The 26,723-nt window shown below is 51.0% G+C and overlaps 9 protein-coding genes across 9 annotated transcripts; 5 read left to right on the plus strand and 4 right to left on the minus strand.

The window, feature by feature from the left end:
- Positions 1 to 614: 614 nt before the first annotated feature.
- On the plus strand, positions 615 to 2,246 carry A1O5_12209 (uncharacterized protein; the record flags this gene model as incomplete). Its single annotated transcript, XM_007752778.1, has 1 exon — positions 615 to 2,246. One exon carries the CDS (start codon positions 615 to 617, stop codon positions 2,244 to 2,246), a length of 1,632 nt encoding a protein of 543 aa, XP_007750968.1.
- Positions 2,247 to 6,185: 3,939 nt separating this feature from the next.
- A1O5_12210 (serine/threonine protein kinase) lies at positions 6,186 to 8,741 on the plus strand (the record flags this gene model as incomplete). Its single annotated transcript, XM_007752779.1, has 2 exons — positions 6,186 to 7,448; positions 7,515 to 8,741. 2 exons carry the CDS (start codon positions 6,186 to 6,188, stop codon positions 8,739 to 8,741), a joined length of 2,490 nt encoding a protein of 829 aa, XP_007750969.1.
- A 3,304-nt stretch (positions 8,742 to 12,045) lies between these two features.
- On the minus strand, positions 12,046 to 12,808 carry A1O5_12211 (uncharacterized protein; the record flags this gene model as incomplete). The annotated part of the gene is made up of 4 exons (XM_007752780.1): positions 12,046 to 12,062; positions 12,121 to 12,526; positions 12,580 to 12,656; positions 12,784 to 12,808. The coding sequence occupies 4 exons, from the start codon at positions 12,806 to 12,808 to the stop codon at positions 12,046 to 12,048; spliced, it is 525 nt and encodes a 174-aa protein (XP_007750970.1).
- A 655-nt stretch (positions 12,809 to 13,463) lies between these two features.
- On the plus strand, positions 13,464 to 14,915 carry A1O5_12212 (uncharacterized protein; the record flags this gene model as incomplete). Its single annotated transcript, XM_007752781.1, has 1 exon — positions 13,464 to 14,915. One exon carries the CDS (start codon positions 13,464 to 13,466, stop codon positions 14,913 to 14,915), a length of 1,452 nt encoding a protein of 483 aa, XP_007750971.1.
- A 1,302-nt stretch (positions 14,916 to 16,217) lies between these two features.
- On the minus strand, positions 16,218 to 17,390 carry A1O5_12213 (1-deoxy-D-xylulose 5-phosphate reductoisomerase; the record flags this gene model as incomplete). The annotated part of the gene is made up of 1 exon (XM_007752782.1): positions 16,218 to 17,390. One exon carries the CDS (start codon positions 17,388 to 17,390, stop codon positions 16,218 to 16,220), a length of 1,173 nt encoding a protein of 390 aa, XP_007750972.1.
- Positions 17,391 to 18,625: 1,235 nt separating this feature from the next.
- On the plus strand, positions 18,626 to 19,693 carry A1O5_12214 (3'(2'),5'-bisphosphate nucleotidase; the record flags this gene model as incomplete). The annotated part of the gene is made up of 1 exon (XM_007752783.1): positions 18,626 to 19,693. One exon carries the CDS (start codon positions 18,626 to 18,628, stop codon positions 19,691 to 19,693), a length of 1,068 nt encoding a protein of 355 aa, XP_007750973.1.
- A 439-nt stretch (positions 19,694 to 20,132) lies between these two features.
- A1O5_12215 (uncharacterized protein) lies at positions 20,133 to 21,755 on the minus strand (the record flags this gene model as incomplete). The annotated part of the gene is made up of 1 exon (XM_007752784.1): positions 20,133 to 21,755. One exon carries the CDS (start codon positions 21,753 to 21,755, stop codon positions 20,133 to 20,135), a length of 1,623 nt encoding a protein of 540 aa, XP_007750974.1.
- Positions 21,756 to 23,545: 1,790 nt separating this feature from the next.
- A1O5_12216 (4-(cytidine 5'-diphospho)-2-C-methyl-D-erythritol kinase) lies at positions 23,546 to 24,457 on the minus strand (the record flags this gene model as incomplete). Its single annotated transcript, XM_007752785.1, has 1 exon — positions 23,546 to 24,457. The coding sequence occupies one exon, from the start codon at positions 24,455 to 24,457 to the stop codon at positions 23,546 to 23,548; it is 912 nt and encodes a 303-aa protein (XP_007750975.1).
- Positions 24,458 to 25,165: 708 nt separating this feature from the next.
- A1O5_12217 (ispDF) lies at positions 25,166 to 26,419 on the plus strand (the record flags this gene model as incomplete). The annotated part of the gene is made up of 1 exon (XM_007752786.1): positions 25,166 to 26,419. One exon carries the CDS (start codon positions 25,166 to 25,168, stop codon positions 26,417 to 26,419), a length of 1,254 nt encoding a protein of 417 aa, XP_007750976.1.
- Between the last annotated feature and the right edge of the window lie 304 nt (positions 26,420 to 26,723).

Raw genomic sequence — 26,723 nt, forward strand, 5'->3', positions numbered from 1 at the left:
GAGTGAGCAATTGATCTTTTCAGCACGCAAACTTTGGAGCAGCTACCTCTTTTACGCGCGACCGAAAAGACTACGGACTTGACTATTTCACTAATAACAACTTGGGCTTAGAGGGTGAGCGGAGGCTGGTTTTACCTGGGGTTTAACTGAGCCTTTCGCCGAACATGACAGAGCGCTCCTTGAGTAACGACCCAGCGCCTAATCTACCCAGTACGCCCCTCGCAGTCGGCACATCGAGGAACCCGTTGGGCAGGTCTTGGGCAGGTGTCTGTGTCAGATAGACGCCAAGCCTTGCCAGCTAATTTGGGGGTTGTGCGAGGCTGTTGAGGGTGTGTCGGTGTACCCAGTACGGAGTTCTGTACCTGTACGCTGCGCCCCTTTCACGAGCCACGTCAATCTCAGCCGCACACGCGCCTGGTTCGCTGGGCAGCCAGCAGGCCTGTTTGCCGCCCGTCGAACCTTGCCGCCCAGTTCTCACCGGGGGGCTGTGCTATAATTTGACATATATGTCGCGAATGGCTATGATGTTGCTGCTTTCTGCCCTCTCTTTTCGCCCCTGAGCCTAGTTTCCACCACCTCTTTGCTGCAGATGCATTGACGATCTGATCGGCTCCATGGCGGATGCGGCAGCCCAATGTCATATCGTAGACGCGTACCGAAACCTCGCCACGGACCGGCAGTTTGACGAGATCGAAGGCTCTCTTTTCTTGCCTAAGGACGATCCAGCCTCTATACTCGAGGCGTATGTAGCCGCGGACTCGACAATTGCAAGCGACTGGCAAGAGCTTTCGCCCGTGGTGGATCTTTCGAAACCCGATCCTCTCCCGCTCGAGAGTCCCGTCAAACGGGAAGCCTGGAAATCGACGAGAGACGCGTCTGCCGACATAGGTCGTGCCAGTAAAGTGACCCTGCTAGATCTGAATGCACTCAGAGAGTATATCGGGACATCGCGCCCTTTATGTATTTTCTTCATTCGGAAGCGGAACTCCTACTCTGCGCTGTCCATCTCTTCGGCATTCTTTTGTCATCTGTGCGAGGAGATCTCCATTCCCCGGATGTTTCGAGATTACATCCTATATTTTGGAAGACGACCGTATGAAGTGGAAATAGCGCCACCCCCTTTCAGTTTCGAAACTTCCATTACGATCAGATCGAAGGGCCGCCCAGAATGGGAGGCGATGGGAGTCATCCGTTTCGTGGAAGACAACGGCAGGGCCAATGTCTCGAATCTAAGTGAGCGGTGGTCAATTCGGCAGACGGCTTTGTTTTCTAGGTTTGATGAGCAACAGTCTCGGGCATTCTGGCTGTTCGTGTCGCTATCTAGCTCCGCAGAGGCTGTTTTGGACGATATTTGGGGATCTGCAGAGCATAAAACACAGTGTCCCTGGTGGACACTGCACGAGCTATATTTCTATGCGGCATGCAACTGGAGGCCATATGTTGTTGCACTGATGCATGAGGTTGAGAGGCACGAAAGAGACCTCCTAGGCACCTCCCCGGACAACTCTGGTCCCGTCCCTTTGCCTGAAGCAGAAGAACGGCAGGCTTTGCTTATCCTCGAGAAGAGGATTTCGACCGCCAAATTGGCCATTAAATCGACAAAAGCTGATGTGGAGTTCTTGCAAGTGCAGCTTCAGAGCCATCAATCCGAAGCGCCCGAGGACAAGCCAAATTACTTGCAAACTTGGCGGCGGCGTTTCGCTGAAATCGTGCGCTATCTCAATGTGAACCTCATGCGCCTTGACGAAATATACTCTCGCTTGCAAAGCCTGACGAAGTTGCTGTCGAGTTTCCTGAAACTGAACAGCAGCTATGCATTACAGGGCTTGACCCAAGAATCCAAACGGGAAAGTGAGGCCATGCGCAGGCTGAACGTAAGAATGGCCGAACTTGCCGAGAAGAACGCGGAGGAAGCAGTGACTGTCACCGTGTTGGCGATACTGACCATGGTATACCTGCCGTTTACCGTCGTGTCCAACTTCTTTTCGACATCATTCGTTGGAACTGATTCTGACCGGATCTACATTACACGGGACTCATGGGTTCTGTTCGTGATCTCCATACCTTTGACCTTTCTGACCGTATATGCATGGAGAGTCTGGACTCAGATTAAGGTCAAGTGCCGATATCCATTCTGGTGGTCCTTGCTAGGCCTCAAGCAAGAAAGACGACCTCTAAAGGACTATCACGACGCCTACAACAATTATGATCACCAGACGCTTCATATGATTGAAAACTCCCTCTGAAGCTTGTGTAATTCCTAGGGCTGTACTGGTTTCTCGAGCAACACCGACGACGATGACCGATTATTCTTCACTTTGTATATAATTCGGGGGGAGGGGTGTTTTTCTTTGCGACAACAACTCTGTGGTTTCCTGCGAGGGCCCCGGGAGACAAGACGGTGGATCTACTCCTGATTTCCACGATATGAGGTGACAAGATAAGAGATATCCCGACATGTTGATGAATAGGATTTCCCTCCTGGTATTCATTGTCACAGTCGAAATCTGCGTTGTAGAGTTTTATTCGCACGATTTCAGCACGTCCTTTAATCAAGATCAGAGTCCAAAGTCAGTGCTAGAGAGCCTCGTTGCTCACAGAGAGAAAGGAACAAACAAAGATCCTTGCATCCCACGCGAAATTCAGGCGAGAAAGGGGAGGAAAGGGGAGGCTCAGAGTAAAGGAAATATAGTCAGGGGCCAATGCACACCCACATCAGACAGAACATCAGGCGCAATGATGTAGAAATTCCCAGCTTTGTGCTGCTCAACCACGTGGAAATTTCTTGTCAGCCAAGGTATTGACCACACCGGACAGCAATGGATCTCTCCATCATCTCAAGTAGCTGTAAGCAGACACAATAGCAAAATAGACCAACTGACATGGACAGCGCACTGGCTCGCCCTATAAATTGAGTCGAGACACCGCTTCAACTTTTCCTCCTTGACATAGCGGTCCGAGACTATCTGAGGTTTCTGCTTTAAGATTTCGGTGAGGGCAATGCTCGTGGTTGCGCCTGAGCTGCTGCTGCTGGTAGTGGAGGATCTGCTGATGCTGCTGCTGCCAGAATTGCTGCTCAAGGAAGGGCCGTAAGATGGCTTGCGAGAAGGAGGCATGGTGATTTAGGCTGGAATGTGGCGCACAAAATGTAAGGCAGGATTCGAGGCGATCTAGGATTTGGATCACAGTGAGTCGAAAGAAACTTGCCTGGGTGGCGACCAAGAGAGAGACATATGGCATTGCGCGAGATTTGATCAAAGGCAGCGGTAAGGCCTACTTATTAAACTCGTGAACAGGTTGATTTCTTGCAAGGGGTCAAACGAAAGAAGCCAGTAGGGCGGACAAGGCAACCGAGCCAGCTGGTCGGCGCTGAGGTAGGGCTATCCTATCGCTTGTGTAGGACAGACAACTGGAAGGTGGTCTGGCAAGCGAGCCCTGCGCCCTGCTTTCGAGTCTCGCCCTCCAAGAGGTCCAGCACATATCAATCGAGGTCTCACCGGTTAGGGCCGCAACCAGGAATTCGGCACATCGAGGCTGAGTTACACCACTTACCATTATGCATACCCAGTAAACGAAGGTCGGGACTTGGTTTGGTGAGCGCATGGCATTTGTGTGCCCGGCTCCTTGCCGGGAGATAGGATTGCAGAGCCAGCCGGATTCTCAACTCTGGCTCACGCATATTTCGGGGACAAGGATGGCCACGCCTTATGTTGAAAGTGGCAATAGATGAGATCGACAATTGGCTTCATCGACACACTGGATTTACAGTAGTATTTCTAGGCATATGTTTTGAGAAATCCAGAAAAGCATGCGAGTCAGGACGTCTCGCGCTACAGGGTTTCTCGTTCTCTTCCAGCTTATCATTGCTTTGCACTCGATGCAGCAATATCCAGTCTATGGAATGCCGAAAAAGTGTTACCTATATACGGTAAAGAATTTCAAGGATCCAATGTTCCACTCGAAATGATCTCTCCATGATCCGGATGACCATTGCTGAAAAGCGGGGATCCATGGGTGGAAGAACAGACCAACAACAAGAATTGTCACTATCATTGACATCGAAAATAACATGGTCAACGTCGGAGCGCTTCAATCTGCCTCTACAAACGTTTAGCTTAGCATACCACAGACAGTAAAGGGGGAGAATAATACATACCGGTTCAAGGGGTTGCGGTGCTTCTACCCGCCATTTGTTCAGTTGCCGGTGAACACTGTATTCAGATCCGTCGTAAAGGGCTTTCAGGAGCGTCTCAAGTCTTGACTTGTCGATATAGCGGCTGTCGAAGGTCTGCACGCTGTTGTGTTGTTGCAGCGGAAACATGGTGCGTTTGATCAACGGACGCAGAAAGGAGTGGGTTGCGGGCTGTGAGATGGGGGTCTGGTTGCCGAAGGTGCAGAGACACTAGTATATATACCCACCTAGGTAAGTAAGCAGCCCGCCATGAGCTCAATTTATTCGAGACCCTCTCCCGGCGTGGCGACTTCGGTGGCCGTGTGCAGTCTCTCGTGTTTTGGCACCCACGTCACGCAAGCCAAATCCGGAGGTGCTAAGAATTTAGAAATGGGCCGTGGCCGTGTCATGTAGGGAATCTGTGTGCATTCCGCTTCTCCTTGACAGGCTGAGTGAGAGGCGGCTTTCTGGCTGGCGGCCTTTTGACTCAACACAATGACCATCACAATCAAGGCCACGCTCGACCGCTCTTCATGACCATTTATCGCAGCCTAGAGGGCAGTTGCCGTCCATGTGCGCTGTTTGGTGTTGTGAGTACGAAGCAGCTCGTATTTGTCCTTTTTACGGCTACTGCAGCCACCATGGTGGCAAGGTGGGTGTGGAATTTGGCTTCCCTACCACCCCCTGCAATGGCCTTCAGGGCGCGTGGCGATCATCCATCCATCTCACAGTGGTCTCAATGTCTCAATCAATCAGGCTATTCGCCCGCAAGCACAGAGCGCCACCGCGGCGGCCGTAATTTAAACCCCTCCCCAGGGTTGCCGTCTCCTCTCAGAGGTCGTTGCTTCGTGGGAGGTGCAGGTCTGGCCACGCTAGCCTTGCTGGGGCCGCCTGATGTCAACAGGAAGAAGAGAAAGAGGACGAGGAAGAAGAAGCCCCCTACAGTGCAGGAGGCACCTGCACCGTCATGGGTCTTTCTCTCAGCCGCACCCGCCCCTGTCAAAGTCCTCGAGTCTACCAAGTACAGATCTCAATTTTTCCTGCGAGCATGTGGCTTCGAGCAAACTCTCAGCCAACGCCTGGTTTCACATCCGATATACCTGTCTTTCTTCCGTCGTCTAAAGAGATATGCTTGATTACTGACCTTCGCACTGTCGCGAGCGACATGAGCTTCCACGGTGCCGCATGGGAAGGGCACCACGCGACCTTTGCGAGGCTCAACACTAGAGCTGACGAGCGACTTCGAGAGTCTTTATAGACACACCTCGCTGATCCCAATTAGGCTGGCTACACGTCACTTTGAACCTGTCGAGCTGCAGCATTAGCAGCGCTTCTGTCGGTGTCAACCCCGGCTTCACACCACTGCCTGGACCTATTTAATTGGGTGAAACTTATTAGACACGACCCTCTGTCTTGAAGACCCCAGTGACTGCACACCCGCCGACACGGTGGTTATGCGCCTGAGTGCCTCTCTCTTGCGTTAGACTCATTCCGCTAACACTGGGCTTCAAAGAAATTTAGGGGATATCACGACGGGTAAGTACTAGCGATTATGTGCTCCGGCAACCGTGACCATTTCCTCTGCCTTTATCATTCCATTGCTGTTCCCGCTAGTGCAGAGCCTCCGCACATGGGCTGATTTTGGGCTCCCTTCCACAGAGAGTAACTGCTCAAAGGCTGCTTTGGCTGCGCTTGGTAGACATTATATTGCCCGCTTCGCATGGTAAGCTCGTTGTATGCTGCTCTCAGCCTTGAGGCAACATGCTTTTGATTGACAAGATTCGTCAGTGGATTCGAAAAAGGCACAAATCAGGTTCGTGCTCTCAGCCTTGTCTTCGTCGGGGGAGAGAACGATTTGGCTAACGTTCACCAATTAGTTTGGGCACGAAGAGATCACACCAGCCAAGTTCACGGTTCGAGAAACGAGGTCCAAAAGTTAAGCTCAGAAAAACAAGACGGTCGGCGAGCGCAAGTCCTAAACGAGGACCACGCAGCAAAGGATACCTATCGAGCGATGTCTGAACCGCAGCGACCAACGCCATTGACGAGCTCGTCAGTCCCTCCGGGTCTCATAGATTCCGAGCTAGAGGAAGCAAATACGACCCAAAATACTATTCAAAACGAAGTCGTGCCTGCGGCAGGGGAGACGATGGTCGAGATCCCTACCGTAACTATCCGCAGCGCAACATTTCCCACCGTGGCCGAAAATACTCCAAGGCCGCCTTTCCTGGTTACATACCTTAGCCCGGACTTGCCTACGGAGCGTACTTCCTCGTCTCCAAGGAGCCCTCCTCCTTCGGTCGTGATGGAAGAGTTGACGGACGACATTCTTCCGCTCACAGTCCCTGTCAAGGTGACAATAATTACCCGGCACGGTGAAACAGCCCGGGAGACCAAAAAAGAATTTGGGGTATTCTCCTGGATTCGCAAGGAAAACTACGAGCGTCTTCTACCGACGGAAACTATAGAATTACACAAAGTCACCTACGAACAGGGCAAAGAAGGGTACCATCGTTACGGCTCTTGTCGAATCAGTGCCGCACCCGAGCTCCCTGCTGAGATGCCGTATTATGTCCTCGACGATAGTGACGTTTCGACTTTGGTTCAAAAGGCGATTCCTCTCATCTGCGGCTTTATACACGATCATCCATGCCGAAAGTTCTCCTTGCAGATCTACTGGGATTGTGGATACGCTCGCTTAAGGCCACAGCCTAGCGCAGGTGTTGAAGGTAACCCTAAGTTCAGTGACATGATCATGACGGAGTTACGCAAGAAGCGACAGAAAAACTTTCGAAACCAGGAATACATCTCTCGTCGGGATCAGTCGGTCTTTCAAAACTACGACGTGGTGCGTGATCTTGTTTTCTTCGACAACTCTCTCACCTTGAATCCAGACGACAAGAAAGCCTTTGTCCACCAAATAATAGAGCGACCGGCATTGAAGCTGTTACTTATTTGCGTCTTCCTGAGTTATAACTTGGCCTTTCTCCGTCATCTTCTTGGTTATCACGGGTGTGGCGACGAAAACTTTCCACAACAAAACATGGAATGTAACTTAGACTACTGTCATGACTTTGTCGATCAGATTTTGGGCATCAAAGCCATGTTTTATGTGAGGAATGTCAATGAAGACTTCAAATACCACAAGTTTGAGGTCGGGGAGGTCGTGCCATTGCGTGCCACTCTACCAAATTCTGAACTGAGATCGCTTGGGAAGGGTACATCTGGCAAGGTTTACGAGGTCTGGATCGATTCTGCGCACCACTATCTGACTGGAGTAAGTCAAGCGTCTCATCATCCCCTTTCTTATTCATACCTTGTCGTTGTTGACCTCATTTATTAGGATCCATTCAGTTGTTTTGCTTTGAAAGTATTCCCTGCTGAAAGTGCAAAGGGATTCGAACGAGAAATGAAGATGCTTCAAGTCCTTGCTGATCACCCCAATCATAATATTGTCCCTCACATTACGAGCTGGACACAGTCAGAAGATAATTATATTCTTTACCCAGCAGCCAGGTACAACCTGAGGACATTCATGCAGGACAGGAAGCCTGTAGGGTTCACAAAACACGAAACGCTGTGGTTTCTGCGGCAATTGCAAGGGCTGGCTCTGGCTATCGACCACGTTCATCACCTGAAGGACCCGAGAAACAGTGGGCGGAACACGTCAGTGGACGCTTACTGGGGCTGCCATTTCGACATCAAACCCGAAAATATTCTGGTCTTTGAAAAGGTACCAGGCTATCACCCCAGATTCAAAATCGGCGATTTTGGGGTGGGCGTCTTCAATAGGCCAGAGAACCCCGGGGTACATTCTAGGGTGACAAAGGAAGCCAAAGGGACATTGACTTATATCGCACCTGACGAAGACCGCAACGGAGAGGTTTCACGACCCTCCGACATGTGGGCTTTGGGTTGTGTATATTTAGAATTGATGCTCTGGGTGTTCAGCTTCTTCGAATCGAGCGAAGGGGGCTTCTCAACGGCACGCTTCAAATGCACGGGTGCCGATCCAAACAACAAGCACGATAAATTCTGGGACAAATTCCCGATGCCACTTGGGGGGTTCGAATACAGATTGAAGTCAATCGTCGAGGACGTCATGACAGAGTTAAGGAATGTATGGTGTGACAACATGCCCGCGTTTCAGGGCATCATTACGGCTGTCAACAAGCTTCTCGAGATCGATGCTGGCAACAGATGGACGGCGGTAGAGCTTAAGAATCACATCACACAGACTGTCCGAGAAGCTGAAGAGTTTCTTGTGGATTTCCCCGAGTTCTACTCTTCTCAGTATGAGGCCAACTGTGAAGCAGAATTTCAGAGACAGCAAAACGCGCAGGAGAGCGAACTAACTCCAGAAAGCCGGCGGCTCAACCAGTTTGATAGGGCTGCGCAAGCGCTCATCCACACCGGGGCGGTAACGGATATTGGTCCTGACGCAAGCAGAGACCGCCACACTCCAGACACGCATGCGCTTCTTACCTTGAACGGGGGGCTCAATGACGCTATGGAGCGAGAATTGAGCGACATGGTCGAATCTTCAGCCACTTCTCCTGAGCAGCCGTGAAATCCCCCATCCAGTGACATCGCTGGCGAGAGGGGAACCCACAAGTCCGAGTCCGAATTTCAATCTAAACCATGATTCACCTCTCCACCAGCACTGCCCAGAGGTGATATCCTGAACGCCTTTGCGAGCGAGGACGAAGATTTTTGGGGTGAGATCATCTCTCCACAGCCGTATCCGACAAAAGAAGCTCACAGTCTTTCCTCGAATTCAATCGGCTACGGGTTAATGGTCGGTAAACACGGAGGACCGGCAAATTTGCGGTCTTAGTGACATCTGAACGTATTGGAATCCCAGCTTTCAGATTTTCCGAACCAGGGATTGACAGTACCGCTGAGACACAGCAACAGCGGGCAATTTGGCGACTGCTGTTGAAGGACTTAAGGCCGAGCATGTTGCTCTGAACACGGTTGTTTCGCGGTCCCATTCTCTGCGTCTGAAAATGACGGCGTTCGAAAACAGCTCCGAAGGTATTACGGGTGCTTATGCAAGGGGCTTTTAGTCACTGCTGTAAAATTGTAAATAAAAGGGTCGGAATCCGGTTGGGCGGTGGACTGTAAAATAGCATTGGAATGTTTGGCCCTGCACATAAGGCATGTAACAAGCGCGACACGCCTACATACTGGAACCGAAGGGGTTGGTGCTAATTCATCCGCAGCAAGACACGCAGTTACTGGGCCGATGGCATCTTCAGCCTCATTACCTGTTAAAAAAATCTACGCCTAACCACCTATTAGGGGGAGAAGACGTCCACAACCCCTTGAGGATCGCCTCAATAGCCGACGAATCCTGTCATTCTAGGATAGAATCTTAGACCTCTCGGGTATATGCTCGATGTATATGGAGTAAGTACTTATCATGAAACTCGTTCATAACAATATCACTGGTTGACATCACCTTTCTAGAGCAAAAAGCTAAACCCCAATTCAAAGCGGAAGATCCAGCGGTCTTATATGATTATATCAAGATTGTGCATTGCAGCTTAACCAGAGGCGCTATAATTGCAACTTTAGTCGTTGGTATTGATCTATCCCTTCCTCTCTGCCTCGTATGGCCAAAAACTAAACCTCTTAGCCCATCCTCTACTCATCAACACAGCCAGTGGCGTGTCATCGACGAAGAAGCTATCAAGGTATGTCTGTTGCTCAGGTGTCAGCTCCGAATAGCCGTCATCCGGCCACTTGGGCGGCCTTGGATCTTCATCGTCCACGTTTCCTGCTTCGGATTGCTTTGACTCGTAATGTAGCAAGTCAAAGTGGCTGTGTTGTGCTGGCACTTGGGGGGGGGGGGGGGGGGGGGGGGGGGGGGGGTTAGCAGGAAGGCGATTTGGCTGGTCACATGTCAGGACAAAAAGGACCAGCATCAATTCTATCTGTGGACGAGAGGCTTTAAGGCGAGAAGGAGCTACTGAGAGTTCGAGCAGAAAAACAAAACAAGGGCATAACAACAGTCACAGCAGACACAGGAGGGCTGTGCTAGCATGTGATCGCCCTCAGAGTGCTTAACAGTTCACAATACTGGCCGTGTGCCATTCTTTGCAGTTTGAAAAGAGTATTCGATGTTTTTTTGGTACCGCCTACCTATCCTTTGAGCATCTATTTTGTCCTTTTGCAACTTTCAACGCCGCCGCCGTGCTAGGCGGCCTCTACCCTAGCGGCTGCCTCTCTGTGGGTAGTGGTGGTATTGTCTTGTCAGCGCCGACCAAGCAAGGCATTCTCGATTTCCGACCTGCCTGACAGGCCCCTGTGCGTTGTTGCATGCGCATGCGAAACCTAGAAGTGCACCGTTACAGTATATGTCAATTTTCGACTTCAGATCGGATCATCTCGACTTGACATTCTTGAATCTCGAGGTATCTTGTCATGTTCTCGAGGTCATCAATGTGGTCTTTGAGGTGCTGGATAGGCTCGGTGAACTTGTCCTTGTCTTCGATCGCCCACTGCGTCAAAGCCTTGATGCTTTCTTGTTTTGTGTTCGTTCCATCGCTCTTTTGAATTCGAGGAACTTTTGGGCTAAGGCCGTTGTGCTTGAGGTCGCCCAATTACGTACAATCTTAAGCGTCGAACGAGCGATACTTGACCCTACGTGCAACTGCTAGTCCTGTTTCAAGCCATACTTCCTTCTGAGCTGTTTCTCACTCTGGAAGAGCATGAAAATATGAGCAAGCGTATTTTCAATGCAAGGGCGTAGGTCTTTTCGTTAAGCTTCGGATTATACCCGTTCCGATCCATTATGCCACATGCCCGACGCCATGTTATGCAGCGCAATCTCCGGTTCGAGAACTTTGTTTCCAGGAGAAGATTATCTTTCCTTAGGTGGCGTCCTCTTTACACGAGCTGGAGGCAGTCTATGCAGGCGGAGAAAAAGGCCCGCCAGACCTGCAACTCCGAGTCTCAGGCCGAAGGCTTCCATCTGAGTTTGTTGCGGATCTCAAAGAAACTATCATCCGTGGGGTTTTCCTTAGAAAGGAGAGAGTCAGAAAAAGAGTTGCAGCTCGCCCACAAAAGCAGAGACGCATGACCAGTCCGCCTGACAGCAGGCCAACATGGCCCAGCCTACAACTGACGGGCGACAACACGAGGCTCCGCTGCACTCGTAATATTGCGGCCGCTCGAGCGACCCGGGAATACTTCTTCCTCAAAGAACGCAGCAACCTGTCGTTTACGAGCATACATGCACATTTTTGTAAGGGAATTGCTAGAGGAGGTAGCATTTCCCACATGGGAATATTATCTCCATCTCTAAACTCTCCTGACAACAAAAGTCGAGAGCGGGGAGTGGTATTTGGGCCGGGCAGCCATGCCAAAGGCCAAGGCTGAGAACCCCTTGTCTGAAGTGGGGTTGGTCTAGCCCTGAACCTGAACTACCCACACAAAGGCAGATTCAGAGGGCAATTCTCTCCATCGAGCGCCCAAACAGGTCCGAGCCATCGCTAGGAAGGTCCAGGTACACAGCGGGCCACGCAACGAACAGGCACTTGGACCCACTAATTGGTTGAGGTAGACCCAGTCGTCCACTATCACAGACATGTAACGGAGCATACATTGCTTAATCCCACGCAGCCACAGAAGAGGCTCTTTGAAATTGGAAGCAAATTATTGGTCTGAAGAGGCTGGTGAAAAGGGCATTTAGCGCAGACTCGGGAAGGGCCACCGAATCTTCTTTGCGCGCCCATTCATATACTAGCCTCAGGCGAGCGACACGCTAGAATAAGCAAAATCTGGAAAGAAGGATTCCGGCCTTTGACAGCCTCTTTTCTTCATAGTCATCCACGCAGCATTCACAAAGACCTTTTCTCTCTCCTCGTCTAGCGGTCGTTTTGACCTGAATTAAAATCAAATAGGGTGTGTTGTTGCTCTTCTATTTTAAGATCTCCGCTCACCTGTCGCCGCTCCTTCGACAGGGTCAAAGATCTGCGCTTCTGCCACTCCATTGTCACCATTCCATCTCACACGTTCGACTCCCCAGCCGAAATGATAATGTCCGAATACATATATCATTGGGCGTCCGCTAGCAAACTTGCTCGCCTGTACAGCGCATTCAGCGAGGCCAGGTATGTTGATGGCGTCTAATCTGTCCTTGGGCAGAGAGTCCATCACCCAGAGGTTGGCAGCACCGCCACAGTCTGGCGAAGAGTTCCATGCTTTAATGGACTTGAGAGAAGTGAATGCTTTCAACAGCACCGCGATCGCTGAAGCCTGTTTCGCGGCGTACCTGTTCCAGAATGTTACCCAGTTGCGGAACCAGCAACCGAGGCACTCTCCAACTTCTTGGATACCCCCTCTGTCCTACATTTCATCAATTCAAGCGCTCAAGCCGTGATGATTGTTGCCTGATGTACTCGAAGTGTGCCTTTGTCCACTAGTTTATCGGGGATCGCATTTTTGTAAGTGAATTCACCAAGGCTCATCAGCGAGACTATGGGGAATTTGTCAGCAATTCATCATTCGATCGAAGAGGGCGAAGGATTAGAGCTTGAGCACGAACAAATGTACAGCTTTCGGTCTCGAACCTGCCAATTTTGCAGGCACGTGGCACCACAAACCAGGATGATCCAAGGAGATATGCATGGTTCCGCGAGGCTACGGACTCCCTTAGAGCACAAGCAGCTATTTTACGATTACAGCCATCATGATCCTCAATGGGGGCGAAAACGTTTCCTTTCCCCGCTATGGCGGTACGACGGAACGACGGCCAGGTCTCCCAAGGACAACAACCCCTACTAAATTCGACCTTGATCGCCTGCCTAACAGTCGATCTTGCTCCGCACTTCCGGAGTACGAGGATATTTAACCCACAATTGACATCGGGATGAGTACCTGAGATGGTAACGGCTTGTGGTCTGTCCGGAGAACTTGAAACACCGCCGGGCGATGACCGGTGAGATTTAATGTGCCATCGCTCGGGGAATGGAGATCTACAGAAGAAATTGGGAATAGCGGAATGATACAAACAACATGAAAGTTGTCCGACGGTATGCACGCGCCACGGTTTGAGCGTTGAGTACTACGAGTTATGAGCACTTCGCACTACGGTAAAGACCAAAATTAGGTACATGGGACATTGAGATGCCGTCGTGGCAGACGGCTAAGAGAGAGGAAGCGTGGGGTGCAGGAGCTACCGCAAAGCAATATTAATACGAGGTACCCTGCTGCTGCTGCACCGCTGACACATACATACGGCATCAGACGAGAGAGGTGGCTGATTCTAAGGCGATTTTTCAGCATGAAGATACGATTCTCCCCTCTGTTTGCGACAATTCTGCTCGGCGGTAGAGTTGCCCTTGGCCAGGTACAGGCACCGGCACTTGCTGGTGTGGGAGCTCCCATCTCACCTGCCGACAGAATATACTGCGGAGATCAGTCCTCCAACACAATCACCGTGATCTCGCCATATGACAACACTGTTCTGGGGACGATCGCATTGGGCTCCTCCCGACTCCAGGACGTCATCGGTCCGCAATATGTGCGCTCTACCAATAGCCACGGCCTCGGATTCTCACGGGACGGAAAATACATTGTTTCTCTGTCTGTCACGACCAACACGGTAACTGTCGTCAGGACGATCGATAACAGTATCGTCAGTCAAACATGGACGGATCGTGCTCCGCACGAAGCTTTTTTTGCCCCGGATAATCGCACCGTCTGGGTTGGGACGCGGGGCACCAACCACGTTACCGTGGTAGACGGACTTGCTGGGAAAATCCTCGATACCATTCACACGGCAAATGGACCCAGCAAGGTCGTCTTCAGTCCGGATGGAACCACAGCTTACGTCAATCACATCCGTGACCCCATTCTCTCTATTGTCGATGTTGCGTCGAGAACGACGGTGCAAAACATCACTGGTCTGGATGATGTCTTCTCCTCAGATATGCAGATCTCGGCGGACGGAGGCACGATCTGGACCATGCATAAGATGGCCGGGACGGCGACCGTCATTGACTTGAACGCCAGAAGGGTGGTCACGGCGGTCAACGTTGGGGTGGAGCCGAATCATGCCAACTTTGCAGTTCTAAACGGCACGACCCATGTCTTCACCACAGTGGGAGCCAGCAACGAGACGAAAGTGTATCGACAAGACTCGCCCAGCTCCGCACCTGTCTATTTAACGTCGATCAGGTCGTCCGGCATTGAGCCTCACGGCCTCTGGGGCAGCCCGGACAACAAGTGGATGTTCACCGTCAATGAGCATTCCGACACAGTAGACGTGATCTCTCTCGAGACGATGGCGGTCACAAAGACTCTGAACGTTGGGCAAGAGGGCCAGGCACTGATATATGTTGCAAACGCAGTACCTGAGGGTAATGGAACCGCGAATCTTGGCACACAGGGTCTTTCCATAACGGCGGCGTTGAACAAGATTGTAGATATCACCTCGAAACCCGGGTCTGAATCCATGATGCCCGCCTCTAACAAGACGCCCACTGCTCTCGTGACTATTCGGAGCCTTGGTGGGTTGGATATGGTGCAGGTTATTGGAAGGGATATCAAGCTAAACACCAGCTACACCATGTCAGCCACATGCCAACAGTGCAACGGAGGCCAAGTGCCGCTGCTGTCCTTCAATGCAACGATGAAGAGTCCCGACGGCTGTGGAAGCGCGCCTCAAGTGCTCAGCTTCTTCAAATGGTATGATGTATGGGATCTGGAGAGCATTCAGATCTCTGAGACATAGTACAAGTTGGCGAAGCGCAAGCACCACTGGTTTCTTTCGCGCACTGAGCCTGGCTGGTTTGCGAACCACTGAAGCATGACGCGGTACAATAAGAGTGGTTATGAGTGACAGGAGACTCTAGAATCACAGAAATTGCAGTGCTCAGATATTGCAAAGGACCTGCCTTGTCCCCATTCAAACGCCAGACCATATTCCGTGGTCTGGTTGACGCGACTGGCGTTGACATATCATCATCTGTACATAAGAGCAAGCGCTTGCAGGCTTGCTGAAATTCATCGTCGGGTACGTACTCGGTCAACTGAATCGCAAACCGCGATGGTTGGCTCACTCAGTGTTCCTCGCTCATCATGTCAGGCTAAACTTCGTCCACTCCTGCAGGGACATGGCGAGGTTGATGAAATGTGTTGTCAATACCACAAAGCCGGACCATGTGTCAGGTTCTTCCGTGGTACGCCAGCTGTGGTTTGTCGTTCTCCTTCGCCGGTCTCTTGTGAGACTTTGAACTGTAAGTTGATTGATAGCATTTGTCTATCCTCAGAGGTCTATATCTATCTGTCCTTTTAGCGAGTTCTGTCCTGTTTATATAGGCCTTTGGCCTGTGTCAGGAAACCCATTTCCTAAACGTTTCCTTTCACCGCTATCCATGGCGACGTCGTCCAGCTGGAAATTGCGCAGGCGATCGGACCATTATCAAACTAGCCTGATACTCGATATTTGTCATTGTCTCACAAGTCTCGAACGTCTCGGTGACAGAGATGCCGACATTGGATCAATCCTTTCACCATTTCACTGACATTCACCAGATGCCGTTCAGTGTCGCAGAAAGAGAGCAAGCGGCTCGACACCAGGCGTCGAGAGGAATTTTTGAGTCAATCATAAAATTGAAACATAAAATGCGCTTCTTCCATTCAAAGAGTGTATTTAGAACGTCCTTTCGCTGTCGTTGTATAGAGCCGGAATCGGACTTGTTGGTCCTCTAAATCGACAAGCCTCCCGTGCTATCGCTGATGGCCTTATCTAAGAATGAGAAGATCACATCATTGTCTCCGTGGTAAGAAAAAGGCTGCCCAGTCACATTCTCGAGGACTCGCGCCTCCAACTCTGCCTCCTTAGAGGAGCTTCCTCCCGGACCCCATGCTATAGACAACAGATTGTGCTATCCCATTCGCACGAACGGGATCTTGCGCCTTCCAGCGATATTCGGTGGCAGTTCACAGTTATGTGGATATCAAAATCTGTGAGAGAATCCGCGATCAACTATCGCGTTCTACTGCTTCTTGCAGGGGAATCATTCAGTCCTTGTTAATGCTTGAACGCGCCATCAGAACAGAACGATCCGGCCATAAGGCGTGCGTCCCTGTCTACCGATAGGTAATCTTCGTAGACAGGGTTTTGCACGAAATGGGCGGCGCGCATTACTTTTTCATTGATCTCACTGATCTGCAGGAAGCCGATTTTCGATTCCAGGAACGCTTGGACAGTCACTTCGTTCGCCGCATTCAAAGCGCAAGCGGCGGTTCCACCGAGATCCATGGCTTCATAGGCAAGGTCAAGGTTTCTGAAGGTTTCACGGTCCGGCTTTTCGAACGTTAGCTGCGGATAGTCCGCGAAGTTGAAGCGCCGAAAATCGTTTTTAACGCGCTCCGGAAACGTCATGGCAAACTGGATGGGAATTCTCATATCCGGCAGTCCCATCTGTGCCTTTATGCTCCCGTCCTCGAACTGCACGAGGGAATGCACAATTGACTGCGGATGGACAATCACTTCGATTTGGTCTGTCCTCAGGCCAAACAACCATTTCGCTTCAATTAACTCCATCCCTTTGTTCATCAGCGACGCGGAGTCGATGGTTATTTTTGGACCCATGGTCCAGTTTGGATGTTTCAACGCTTGTTGCGGTGTTACGCGTTCCAGATCGTGTTTTCTCCAACCGCGAAATGGCCCACCAGAGGCGGTTAAGTAGATTTTCTCCGATGGATTGTGGTGCTCTCCCAGCAAGCACTGGAAAACAGCCGAATGTTCGGAATCGACTGGGTAAATATTCACGCCGTTCTCTCTCGCCAAACGGGTAACCAGTTCGCCGGCGACAACGAGAGTTTCTTTATTTGCCAATGCGATATCCTTCTTGGCCTCGATGGCCGCCAAGGTCGGTTTTAGCCCAGCATAGCCCACAAGTGCAGTCAGGACAATATCGACGTCCTTCAAAGCCACAACCTGTTTTAGGGAAGCTTCGCCGGTGTACACCTGGGTCTCTTCACCTGCCAACGCGTCCTTCACCTTTCCATACGCATCCTCGTGGACGATGACTACACACTTTGGGGCATAGCGAATCGCCTGGTCGATTAGTAAGTCGGCGTTCTGATAGGCAGTGAGAACCTGGAGGCTGAAACGGTGCGGATAGGCTTCAATGACTTCGAGCGCTTGCCCTCCGATCGAACCTGTAGAACCCAAGATGGCAATGCCCTTTTTATGCATTATGTACACTTCCTTAGAATTCAAGAGTCTTCCGCAGAGCTGAAGTGGTGAAGAATCTTGTGAGAGCGTAAAATGTGTAACATGCTGGGACATAACAGGCTTTTCGGTCTGGAAGATTTGAAAGCGAGCATTATTAGCTGACTATTCAGAGACGAACCTGTGACTATAAGGCTGGCGTCCAATTAAGGCCGGATCGCTATAGTTGGCACCACGACTTTTGAACCCCGCCACCACGCTATGTAACAACAAGTACCACTTCAACAACCAACAACTTAACCACTTCGCCCCCAATTATGCCACAATGGCCCTAGATCAAGAGATCGGAATGGAACAGCAATCAATGAGTATCGATCGCGTCGATATCCTTCTACCAAGTCTGGTCGTGTTCGCCGTTAGCGCCCGGGAACGATATCGGTCACACCACCTGGTCCGCAGATGCTGCGAATATGCTATTGATGAAGCTGTGAAAACCAAACTTGACATGCCTTGGCGCTGAGGGCTAACATTACCATCCTCGGAAGATGAATGGGGTTTGTTGGGCATCTGTTCACGGGACTCCGGCAAACCCTAGAGGAACCCCCGAGGAACCCTCGATGCCCCCCTGAGAACCCCTTGGATGAACCTGGAAGCCCAGCTGGTAAGAAAGTATTTTAGGAGTCCCCTACTACTTGTTACTTGTGGATAAATAATAATGATAATAAGGCTAAGCCCTCGGCGAGAGACCTTCGGACTACGCTAGTAACCCCTTTATTATTTACCTAACAGGTACAAGTATTAGTTCACACTGCGGCAGTCTAACAGGAACCCGTACGCAGTAGAATTCGTCATATTCTTGCACGGAGTTACAGGTCTATCACGGTAGGTCACCCGATTTGCCTGATTTAGCTCATGATCTTTTGTGATTTCATCGAGGGTATCGTGGAGGGCTGATTCTTTCCAGACCTCCTTTTAGCTTCTTGGTATTGTAGGTCTTCCATGTGGATGAAGTCACACTCATCCACCATTGTCATGAGACTCGGTAACATTGCACTTTTCTTTACAAGTACAAGGACAGATGATATCGTCCCCAGGTTCGTCATATTTATTTATTTATTTCTATTTTTATTTATTCCTATAATATTTTCGGCCACACGTCTGACTGATCCAGTCGGACTTTTCATTATGTGGGCTCTTGACATCCACTTGTGACTTTCTAAATTTCGAGCCGGTTCTACGTTCCCGCAATTACATTCAGCATGTCATCCCAATACGCCCATGAGCACCAGATCGCGCTCCTGGCTGTTCAAAGAGCTACCGTATTGACACAGGAAGTCTACAATTCAACCTTCAAAGGCACAGTCTCGAAATCTGACGCATCGCCCGTCACCATCGCCGACTTCGGTGCACAGGCTCTTATTACCAGTGCAATACTACACAACTTTCCTCAAGACACGATCGTCGCCGAAGAAGAAGCATCAAAGCTACGTGAACACGAGTCTCTGAGAAATCAACTCTGGCACTGTGTTCAGAATGTTCGGCTCGACGACGAGATAGCCGAAGAGACACTAGGTGGGCCCGTAGCGACTATAGAGATACTGCTTGATGCAATTGATCGGGGAAAAGGCCAAGGCGGGAATACTGGCCGTGTATGGGCGATTGATCCGGTTGATGGGACAAAGGGGCTTTTACGTGGCGGGCAGTATGCTATTGCGTTGGCATTGATCGTTGATGGGGATGTGCAGGTTGGCGTGCTTGGATGCCCGAATCTGCCAGTCGATGATTCAGTCAGATTGGATGCCAAAATCGGATTTAATCAGTCTGGTGGTGTAGGGAGTGGAGTGCTCATTAGCGCCGAGAAGGGGCAGGGCGCCTCTAGTAGGCGGTTGACGAAGGGGAGACTGGCACCGGCGCATCAGGTCGGCATGAGGCCAGTACGATATGTTTCCAACGCTATCCTTTGCGAAGCAGTGGAGCCGACCTTCTCGAATCATGCTCAACAAAATGCCGTCGCTCGTGCCTTGGAAATTACGAAAGTGGTTCGTCTGGATTCTCAGGCGAAATACGCATCGTTAGCCCGCGGTGCTGCTGATATTTTACTCCGCCTCCCGGTGAGGAAAGACTATGAAGAGAATATCTGGGATCATGCGGCTGGCGATTTGATTGTGAGGGAAGCCGGTGGCATCATCACTGACGTATTCGGTAAACCGCTGAACTTTGGCGTCGGCAGAAAGCTTAAGGAGAATTCCGGATTTGTATGCGCACCACAGGGTATTCACGCAAAGGTCCTGGCCGCTGTTCAAGATGTGCTGGCAATCAGACCATAGGGGAGACTCGTAAGTCGATATAACGACCTAAGTCATCGCTTAACATACAAAGGTCAAGCCATCGACGGCTACAAATTCAGAATTTGAGGGTGAAAATCCTTAATCACAGGCTATATCAATGGCCAATGCCTAGCAACAGGGTCACCTCCAAGGATAGCTTTGGATATCGTCTCGCGGTTTCATTCAGTGACCTACCATTGCTATTAAATAGTGACTTGAGCCAGTTTTGGAAATGTTGCTGCTGGTCAGGTACTTCTTTGGTGCTTGCGAACAGAAGTCCGTCTACTATAAATAGGCTGAACTGAGATCCGATTTGCCTTCATTCATCTGCTTACGTCTCGGATGTTGCGTGAAAGAGAATATCTACAACCTGACTGCAGAATGATAAATATATTGTTTGCGAATGGGGTGCCCTCTTCCTCATGAAGGCGGGACGTGTTCATCCGAATTCAACCTCTAATACTTTGTTGTTCTCAGAAGGATCACTAGCCGAACTGTCTGCTGCGATTGCCAGAAGGGCCATGTTAAGTAACATGGCCTCGCAAATGGCTGCATCATAAGCCCCCTTGGTTGCCTCACTACCCGCCCAGAGTCTTTCACTGACGACATTTAGCTTCCAAATTTGCAATACCTTCATCAGAATTGACTGCTCCAGTAACCCGAATACCGATCCGACGGATGTCACGGCCTGAGAATGCCAAGCTGAAACCTGCTTAATGCAGTTACTCCAGCATCCTGAATCGACGAGAACACTTTCTCGGGGCCACACCGCCTGACACCACGCTTTGGCCTGTGCAATATCTGTCACAAACTCGCAGCCGATCATATTGACATCTGGAAGTGGAAGTCTCGGACGTTCAGCCAGTTGGCGTGTCTGGCACATCACTTGATAGGAATCTAGCCACCAATGCTCGATACACCACCAAGCAGCATGATAGCAAGCTTTGAGCTGCTCCTCTGATAACATGGTCTTTGGATAGGTCCGAATGCAAGTGATGATTGCCGGATCTGGTCGCTGAGTAAGTGCAAGAAGAGAAACCCGACGGGGATCGGCAATCGACTCATTGTTACAACATTTCCTGGCTTTGAGGAAACCAGACGCCCATTCATGAAATATTTGCCTCGAATTAGGGTCAGTTCTTGCTAGGATAGGCGGTTGGACGGCATCTGGCCATGAAACTATTTCCTCATGCTGCTCTCTGTATTTCCCAATACTGCCAGACAGTGCGGTCGCAACTCTACCGTAGGCGAGTCGGGAAGCTACAGGGACACAGCCAGCGGCCCATAAAGCATCTGCGTAGATTGATTCCGCGGTTTGTTGAGACATCTCGTCGATGATGACGTATCTTGAGTTCGGAGAGCCACCGAAATGAGCGAACTGAGTTGATCCGTCGATACTGGCTTTCAGATCCACAGTAATGGAAGCGCCACCGTTGGTCATTGTGATGCTTGTTCCCTGCTTCACTACGCGCCTCAATCCCATAGCTCTTGCGAAACCCAGGATGGAGTGCAGATTCGTAACAGCACCCGCCGGTCGAATGGTACCGTCGCATGTTCTGGCGCTCACGCTCGTTAGAAGCCGCCAGTATTGCCGAGTGATGCCACACATATCCATAGCATCAGACCAGCAGGCTTCCGATTTCTTCCGAGTTGTTTCGCGAACGGCATAAATGCGGCCACTGCCGCTTCCACCGCCGATTGCGATATACTGAGTTGCAGCTTGCACCAATCTTGAAGTCATGCGTCGACTCAACATCCCGCGACGCTCGGCCAGAGCCTCCTGCCGCAGGCAATCTTGGAGTGCGCCGATTGTAATGAAAGGCACGGTTAGGACGCGCGGGTCGTCAAACGGTGATCGAATATGGAGGAGAGACGAGAGTTTGAAAATGATGAGCTTTGTTTCTGGCCAGGTGATAGCCCATTCTCCAAGAGCCAATTTGTCAATTTTCCCTTTGCGCCTTGCCTCAATTGATTCCTCCAGTTTGACCTGAAACATAGCGACAAACAGCGCAAGGATGGCAGTGGCCATCGAAGCGAGAGCGATAGCAGTGTTCGCATCCATATTGTTTGACGAGTTAGCACCCAGTTCCATCAGAGAACATTGATGTTGACGAAATATTAAAAAGAATACAACAGTATGAATCCACAAACACTGAGTGGGAGTTGTCCTCCATCATAACGGAATGCTCACCGAGGGCGACCTCAGCTCCGTAGATGGTCCAATGGTCCCAACAGGACGCATCCAACCCATCACATGATCCTCCCACTTGTCGTTTCAGCCTTCTGATTGCCCGGCACCACCAGGGTAGCCAAGCCTTGTAAAGACGCCCGGGGGTCTTCCTCTCGCCTGGAAGCCTGACGAAGTGCGTCGGAACGGTCTCGTTACGCCATTATCCCGGCCCTGTTTCTAGTGGAGAAGCACATGGAAACTGTGGCCCGCGTACAAGTATATTTTAGGAATAGGGTTCCGTCATTTTGGAGATCTGAAATCTTATCTGAACGACAGACGATGTAGCATGCTGTCAGACCGATATTCATGTGTGAAACAAAGCGTTATATCTCTGCCATATTCGCGTGGTACAGTACCACAAAACTTTACCATTGATCTGCTTGGCAGGCTGTGCCTTCTTGATTGGGCGACTCCCTCGGTATTTGTGCGTCATGCCACTTTACAGAATCAGGAGGTAACGAAGCGGCCTATACTGTGTCGTCCCTCACTTGACTTGACGCTGGCCCCTGGAAAAAAGCTTGGGATAGCCATCTTCAGGAACTCGAGAACAATAGCATTGTTCGACAAAAGAGTGACGGATGTGGCTGATGGGCCTGATGCTCTCATGCTACCACCGCGGTCAAAAGCCGTTGTGGCCCTCCTTTCACCAGAGGGTGGATATGCGTGGAGGGTAAGCTCCCTCACCTAGGCCGATAGAAAACAATCTATGTCCAGGGAGCAACTCGAGACTAGCCACAGCAGTCACATTGGGGCATGGAAACGATGATGGAATTCGCAAGAAACTCCATTGCAGCGGCTCTATCCTGTCAGCAGCGTTTTGTAGGTCTCTGCAAGTTGCAGAAAACGACTCACAAGAGACAAAGACAATGACAGAGATCTCAAAGTGGATGTATAAATGATTCACGGCTGCCCGAATAGCCGCTATCACTGCCCAAATATATATCTTCCAGCAAGCCTTGTATTGGTGAGCCGAAAGATCCTGCCCTTTTCCCGCCTGGCTGAATCCTTGAGGATCCCCGACCGGCTCGTGGCTCACCTGACATAGTACAGGCATTCTTCAGTACGGCCTTCGTTGCTCGCCATGCTCCTATGCGGACCGCAGGTGATCGCCCAGTCCATCTCGTTGTCCACGGCCAGCGGTAGATCGTTGTTTTGACCATATTTTTTCTCATTCAAGGGCATCTTTGGTACATCTTGGATGGAGGACTGTCCCCAAAGGCAGCCTCGCTCTGTTCCATGAAACTTGAAAAGCTCGATCGCCAGATGCGCCTGCTCGCGGCTTGGAGTCGCTTCGAATCCTTGCTCTTGGGATCATAGCCAACGGGTCGATGTCCGCAACGCGACATGTGGATTTGGCGAACAGCACGGGATAATTGGGTCTATGGTTAGGTACACGAGACTGATTTGGCCGGCCAGCGAGAGATCAAGGTCGTTGCCCATCGTCCAAAGTAGCGAAAGTTGGAATTGCGAACGAAGAGGGAGAGAGGACTAAACGAAGCAGAAAGTGGGCCGCGCCTTTGGCCAGGCCAGCTAGGCCACGAGATAGGCTATGTAACCCTTGGTTCTGGTCCTGCTCAGACTTCCACCAAAGCCGTGCAGATATCTACCAAGTATTCGACCATCTAACCAAGAACACGCACTCCCCCCACAGGTCCTATGACCAAGGCTATTTGCCTAAAGATGTTTATCTCCTGCAATTTCAGGACTAAGCCTCTTGCATGGTCTTCGCTTCTAGCAAGAAACGCACATGCAGACCCACTCCCCGCCAAAAGACTCGCAAGCGCGCCGGCATTCTTACCTGCTGATAACGCCCTGCCGATGCTGGGTAATAATTCTATCGAAGCCTCTTCAAGATCATTAAGCAGTGAAGCAATAAGAAGGTGAGGCGGTGTACTCCCCCAAGCTGTCTTTACACACCGTTCACGCCTGTACCGATATGTCTCTTCGCAGAATACCCTCGTCGCTGAGACCTCGTCATGCTTTTCGAAAACCTCTTTTGTTGAGAGACCGCTCGGGAGGATCCCCAACACCCAGTACCAAATGTGATTGCCATGTTTCAAGCTCATCGGTGGTTGCATGTGTCCTGTGCTGATCGCCACGACGCCTTTGACAAAGAAGGGCACATCTTCGCCAATTCGTGCGGCAATAGCCAGCAGACAGTCTTCGTCGGCACCAGCCTTCCACAGGATGTTGCTTCCGACCAAGGCAGCTGCTGCATCGGCACTTCCACCGCCGAGACCACCGCCTGTAGGAATCGACTTGATCAATTCAAAATGAAGATTTGGGTCAATGCCGATGTGACTGGAGAGAGCTTGGGCTGCCCTGACCACCAGATTTCGCGAGTCGGTCGGAATTCGATCCGAGTCAACACCTGTCACGGTTATGGTAACGCCGCGTGATGCCTCGGTTAGAGAAATCTTCACAATATCGTAGAGGGATACTGCTTGATATGCCGTCGTGATATCGTGGTATCCGTCCTCTCTTCGCAAGCCAACCTGGAGATGGAGGTTGAGCTTGGCAGGAACTCTCAGCATGATCGTTCCGCAGGGCGGAGCATCTGAGGCCGACATCCCAACGACCCGCGATCGTGACTAAACCGCTCTGCACCGATTGAAATAAGGCTCAATTGAATCTTCTGAAAAGGACGAAAAGGATCAAAATATATTCAAGTGCAAGTGCAAGTGCAAGTGCAGGTGCAAGTGCGCGAGGAGCAGTAATAGGCCGCGTCGGTTGCCGCAGTGAGTCCTGCCATGGCGCCAATCAAGCAATCCTGACAACATCGATTAGTCTGTCTATCTGGGTCTGGCCGTGGCGTCTCTGAGAGAGATTCTGGCGGTTGACATACAAAATAGTACTGCAAAGGAGAAGATCTCTCCTGAATGAAACCGCCTCTTTCGGATCTGGCTAGATCCTGGCACAACACAAGGGAACATTACAGGCACTGCCTTAGAAACATTTGGTTTGGCAGTTGTACAGTTGTGACAGCGTCACAGCATCTTGATTGTCTTGGGCGTGCGTATCGAAACTCGCCAGTCGTAAGACCCTGCAAAAGTCGGGCCACAGGGCGTTATTTCTCCCGCCATCGCATGAATTTTTCCTCTTTCGAGAGTCACGCCATTCCCCTCTACAAGTGATCTGAGAAGAACCGCACAACATAAGGTCTCGGAGCGAATCTGCTAAGCTCATGATGCTGCTGTGCTCCTATGGTTCACAACTTCAGGATTACACAGTTGTTTCCAGTCATGGTTCTCCCAAAGACAGAAGAAAAACCACATTCTGGGCCTGAATTAAAATTCGGCGTCGTCATCCTAGCTGCAGGTCGAGCGATACGAGCAGGCGACCTTTGTTGCCCAAAGCCATACCGTCGCATCGCCGGCGAGACGGTCATATCCCGCGTGGTGAGAACGTTTCGATCGTGGAATTCTGACTGCCCCATTGTCATTGTGCGCCATGCCGACGACGCTGTACTGTTGGAAGAGGCCATTCGAAACCGGGACCAGAGGATATACGATACGATCGGTGGTGACACCCGGCAGGCCTCTGCCCTTGCAGGTCTGCGCTTTATTGCCGGTATTGGTATACCGCTTTCACATGTCTTCATTCACGACGGCGCCCGTCCACTGGTCTCGCGTTCTTTGTTGGAGAGACTTCAGGCGGCCCTGGTCGAGGAGCCTCAGGTTGGCGTTATTCCGGCAATCCCCATCATGGACACCATCAAGCAGGCAGGGCCCAATAACATCATTACCAGAACGGTTCCGCGTGACAGGCTCTACCGGTCCCAAACGCCTCAGGGATTTGCCCTACAAGTTATCCTCGACGTCCACGAACAGGCCACCCGAGCCGCGGTGACCGATTTCACTGACGATGCATCGCTCTTCGAATGGACGGGCATGGCGGTTCGGATTGTGGCAGGTGAAACCCGGAACCTCAAAATTACGTATCACGAAGATTTTGAAGAGGCTGAGCGGATTCTCAAAGCCGAAAGCACAAGCACCAAACCCGACGTACGCGTGGGCCATGGCTATGACACACATAAGCTGGTGCCAGGAAGGCGGATTGTGCTGTGTGGGGTGCATATAGAGCACAATTCGTCGTTATTGGGACACTCGGATGCCGACGTCGGCCTCCACGCCCTGACAAACGCGCTTTTGGCTACCATCGGTGCTGGCGACATTGGCAGCCATTTCCCGCCGTCTGATCCGAGATGGAAAGGCGTATCATCGGGTCGCTTTCTGCAACATGCGGCACGGCTCGTGAAAGGAGCCGGCGGGACCATTACTCATTGCGATGTGACGCTGGTATGTGAGACTCCGAAGATCAGCCCGTATCGAGACGCAATGAAGGAATCGGTTGCCGCTATCTTGTGCTTGAGTAGGAGTCGCGTATCAATCAAGGCGGCCACAAACGAGCAAATGGGCTTCGTAGGCCACCAGGAAGGCATCATGGGACTCTCAACGGCAACAGCTGTGTTTTCGGAGGAAAGTTGCAGCATCTGATGGACATGCAACTATGCTTACGAGAAGAACCAAAGCCTCCTGGTTGCCGCGTGGCGCAGAGGTGTCTGTCTCCCTGGAGAAGAATGAATCCTCGGCAGTTAATGTTCATGCGCTTCATCAGCATCCCACAATGCCATGGGGAATCCTGCAAGGAAGTCAAGGTTTGTAAAGAACCCACGGCTTCGGTAAGGAGGCCAAACACAAAAGGTATTTCGTCTGGACGCTACCAAATCTTGGAGACACAGATGCGGATGGAGGTGCCTGATGTTGCGTCTCCAAAGAAGTTGCATGTGCTCGTATACGG

The sequence above is a fragment of the Cladophialophora psammophila genome (genome assembly GCF_000585535.1).
Source record: "Cladophialophora psammophila CBS 110553 chromosome Unknown aczJe-supercont1.32, whole genome shotgun sequence".
NCBI lineage: Eukaryota > Fungi > Ascomycota > Eurotiomycetes > Chaetothyriales > Herpotrichiellaceae > Cladophialophora > Cladophialophora psammophila.